Source organism: Amblyomma mixtum, chromosome 3, assembly GCF_055824585.1.
Source record: "Amblyomma mixtum isolate Tamu chromosome 3, ASM5582458v1, whole genome shotgun sequence".
NCBI lineage: Eukaryota > Metazoa > Arthropoda > Arachnida > Ixodida > Ixodidae > Amblyomma > Amblyomma mixtum.
In genome coordinates this window covers 39,613,607-39,617,553 of record NC_143014.1, presented here as the reverse complement: position 1 = coordinate 39,617,553, position 3,947 = coordinate 39,613,607, and the positions used below count along the sequence as shown (strand labels likewise).

General features: G+C 49.1%; 1 protein-coding gene and 1 non-coding gene across 2 annotated transcripts; one reads left to right on the top strand and one right to left on the bottom strand.

Moving 5' to 3' along the window:
• Positions 1-2,340: 2,340 nt before the first annotated feature.
• LOC149349780 (importin-7-like) lies at positions 2,341-2,943 on the bottom strand. Its single transcript, XM_089575488.1, has 2 exons — positions 2,526-2,943; positions 2,341-2,396 (listed from the first exon to the last, which is right to left on the bottom strand). Exons 1-2 carry the CDS (start codon positions 2,941-2,943, stop codon positions 2,341-2,343), a joined length of 474 nt encoding a protein of 157 aa, XP_089431614.1.
• Positions 2,944-3,427: 484 nt separating this feature from the next.
• Positions 3,428-3,511, top strand: TRNAL-UAA (transfer RNA leucine (anticodon UAA)). Its single transcript has one exon. It is a non-coding gene; the product is annotated as a tRNA-Leu (tRNA).
• Positions 3,512-3,947: the final 436 nt, after the last annotated feature.

Here is a 3,947-nt window from a genome sequence, read left to right as displayed (position 1 = left end):
CACTCATACAATCGGCAGAGCCGAGCAAAAACCTTGCTTGTGTATCTTGCTTGTGCATAGCTCTTTGCCATACCAACTGCGACGCCAAGAAGCAAGAATTTCGTCCGGGATACCCACCAAATTCGGCATTTGCTCATTTGGACCAAAATCGGTGCCCAACCATATTTGAGCGTGCTCAGCGCGATGGCTATCTCCAAATGTGGCCCGCGTAATTGCCAAAATTTGGCCCGGGTCACTCCCAGAAAACTAGTTCACGGCTTTGAGTTTGGCGCCATCTCGTTGCTATGGTGTCGCTTGTGGCTTAACATTTACGTCACCGCGCTTTCGAGAACGAGTGACAAAGAAAGGCATATTGCATGTTCCTAGAGCGTAAAAGGCTCCAACGTTTTCAAATATTCAAGGAGTGTCTGTTTGGCCCTTCTGAGGACATTATGCATTCATAAGTGGATAAAATTCATGTCTTATAAGGTGTATTTTACATCAATCTTTCCTATACTTCATTGCTTTGGTGTGTACGTCCTTAAAGTCGCTGTTCAGCAATGCTTTTATTGCAATTGTCACACTTATTGAGAGCTATCAATTATATGAGCAGGTGCCCCTTTGCATAAGCTTCTATGACGACCATACCCGTTAACACGGGAGCACTGGGTGTATCTGTTGCTCTAGCAATCACTTCGGTTGACGTGGTTACTGCGACAAGCGTATTTTAAGGCGAAAGCCTTTAATGGCTCATACTGTCGTGACCAAGACGCGTGAGCAAATTTCTCCGCGTTTCAGATTGGTCGAAATGGTCGTGACGTCACTGCGCTCGAATTTTGACTGGTGTCCACCGAATTATGTGCGCAATTTCCTTTCCTCAAATACAATTTTCATTTTCTTCATTACGGCCCCTCTTTCTCTTTCTTCTTTCACTTCACTTCCTCCCTTCCTGTACGGTGCGGTTCAAGAGTCCACCGAGATGATCGACAATTACAGAGCCATTTCCTTTCCTCAAAAAGCGTTGCGTTCTAAGGGCAACGCATCGCACCGAACGGGTGGTGGCGTTCCGTGGACTCCCTGGCAGCGCTACAACACGCTGTCGCGTTCCACTCTTATAGGCAAAGGTTAAGCGTCATTAATTGGCTGTTAATTAATCCACCAACAGAACGTGAAGTGAACAATCGCGTAGCGGAAAGCAGCACTCAGGCATTCGCCTTTCCCACTTTAGCCGCTAAAGTTCCTCGTAATTTTTTCTCAATATTTTCTTTCGCATCTTTTTCTTCCAAAGGCCTTCTATCTGCACGCGTCATTGATAGTGGCGCAGTTCGAGGTAGTCATTAGACGTTTTTAAGGCGAAAGACTTTAGTGCCTCATCGTTGTCTACAGAAGGGTGTCAGCAGAAGCTTGTCAGTAGAGGTGTCACGATTTTGACGGATGTCCACCGAGATATGTGAGACAGTTACTGCGCAATTTCCTGTCCTCAAATACAATTTTCATTTTCTTCATTACGGCCCCTCTTTCTCTTTCTTCTTTCACTCCCACTTCCTCCCTTCCTGTACGGTGCGGTTCAACTTCCTCCCTTCCTGTATGGTGCTGTTCAGGTGTCCACCGAGATGACAGAGAATTACTGCGCCATTTCCTTTCTTCAAAAAGCGTTGCATTCAAAGGGGAAGACATCGCGCCGAATGGGTGGTGGCGTGCCGTGGACCCCCTGGCAGCGCTACAACACGCTGTCGCGTTCCACTCCTAGACGCGAAGCTTAAGCGACATTAATTAGCGTTTAATTAGTATTTACTCGTTAATCAGTAGTTAGCCATTGATTAGTAATTTGTCATTGCTTAGTAATTAGTCATCCATTGCGTGTGACGTCATGCACTGGTGATGTCACCAGTGCCACAGAGGCAGTCTAAGTGGTGCGGAAAACGCTTTCGCCTCTACGCACTTTAGACAGTCTAAGTGCCCCCTAAATTTTTCAGAATACCGGATAGGTATTATCGTATACGTATACCAGTTTTACCGGACGCCTCCTGCGCACGTGCAGCGCCCGCTCAGTCACTCCGCGTGCGTAGGAGACCTCCAGTAAAACCGGTATACGTCTCCGCTAATACGTCTCAGGTATGGAATGACGAAAGGACAGATGTCTGTAGGCAAAGACAGGTGAAATGTAGCGCTACACGCAATTCCTAAATTGAAAAGAGAGCATACAAATACGTGGCAGCGTCATGCAGATTGTTTTCATTAGTCAATCAATCAATCGATTTACAATCGATATTACAATGAATGAGCATGCGCAGTGGCGCCGTGAACGCCACCACAGGGGCCGGAGTCCGTGAACGCCGCAGTTCCATTCAGTCGGTCCCGCTAGCCGCTTGTCGAATGGGCGGCTCCATGGTCCAGCGGGAGTGTAGAGGCCTTCTCTGCATGTAAAAAATGCAATCGGAAAATGAGCCCACACAAGGAAATGCGAAACGCTAAAAAATCTACAGCGAAGAGAATAAAAATGAAGTAAGAAAACGAAAAACGATATAAATAAAGAATATACGCACGTTGGTAGATCTCATGTGGCCCACAGAAGAATGTGCCACCAGAGCTGAACGATGGGGCCACCGTCAGGTTCTGGAACACATTTCCACCACTCTTCTCGATCCGGCTCGACTCTGCAGCGGCCTTCCTCTGGCCTGCCAGCACGTTGACCTCGTGTGTGGGCCGCTGTTGCACGACGGACTGCGGGCCCGACGTCAGCGCACCAAACCACATCGCGTCCGTGTTCTGGATGCTTCGCATGACCTCCGTGGATACCTGGTACTCGTCGACAGGGCGCTCCTCTTCGTCGAGGAACGTCGTGGTCCACTCCACGTCACGCTCTGAATCCTTGATAGACGTTGAGGATGGCGGAAACGGCGCGCCACGCAATTCTCGCCGGACACTCCTGGCCCTGGTCGTCAGTGTCATCTTGGTCCGCATCGAACACGTCTAACAGCCCGGCCTTCCTCTTCTACGCTCGCCTTGGGCTCCGGGCTTCGACGGTAGTCGTCTTCCTCTTTCAGGTCTGTCTCCGGATCCCCGAGGCGTGGAATAATAAAGGTGCGGCGAATAATCAATCTGGGTTCCTGCTCTCTGCTTGACAGCACAGCTGCGTTCCTCGGCCTCGATAACCACATTTCCGCAGGGCTCGCGCTTTTCCCTCGGCGGGAAAATACCCGCAAAGACCACCTCTAAAGATCTGTTGCACTATAATATGTCCTTCGAAATAATTTCAGGGTCCATTTAAACTTGGCCGCGATCAGCGCTGCGACGAGGAAGAGGCAGCAGGGAGAGGACAGGCGGATTCATTCCTGCAGCGCGTAATGTAACTCACCAAGTATGTGAAATCTCAGCTGGACAGGTACATGTACGCATGTACACCTGCACAGAGTGAATATATATTGATAAAAGCAGCCACGTTGTGGTCAGGATGGCCGAGCGGTCTAAGGCGCCAGATTTAAGCTCTGGTCCTCGAAAGAGGGCGTGGGTTCGAACCCCACTTCTGACAGTGTCTTTTTTTTTAGTTTTTCCTTTTTGACCTACTGAGAACGCTGTACGTGCAGCACGCTAATACACATTTCTATTATGCAGCACAGTCCTATTTTTTTTTCTTTCCCCTGCAGTCGGATACAACTCAAATAATGGAGCAGCAAATGCCCCTCAGATGAAGCACCCCAGAGCACAGCACGGTGCCAGGACGGAAAATTCTCTCACCCGTCGCGCCTAGGCCATGGACCGGGCTTGAAGTTCCGGGTCCGGAAGGAGCTTCGTTCGATTTTTCTGCAGTTGTCTGTCCCAAGATCGTTGTGTGTGTTGCCAAAATCACACCTGCAGGCTTTGAGAAACGCCACTGAGGATAAGCATACTGGTTTAGCCCACGTCGTGTCTTTTAACATACTATGCACTAAACAGGTGTTTTGCTTTTTGTCTCCACTGAAAAGCGG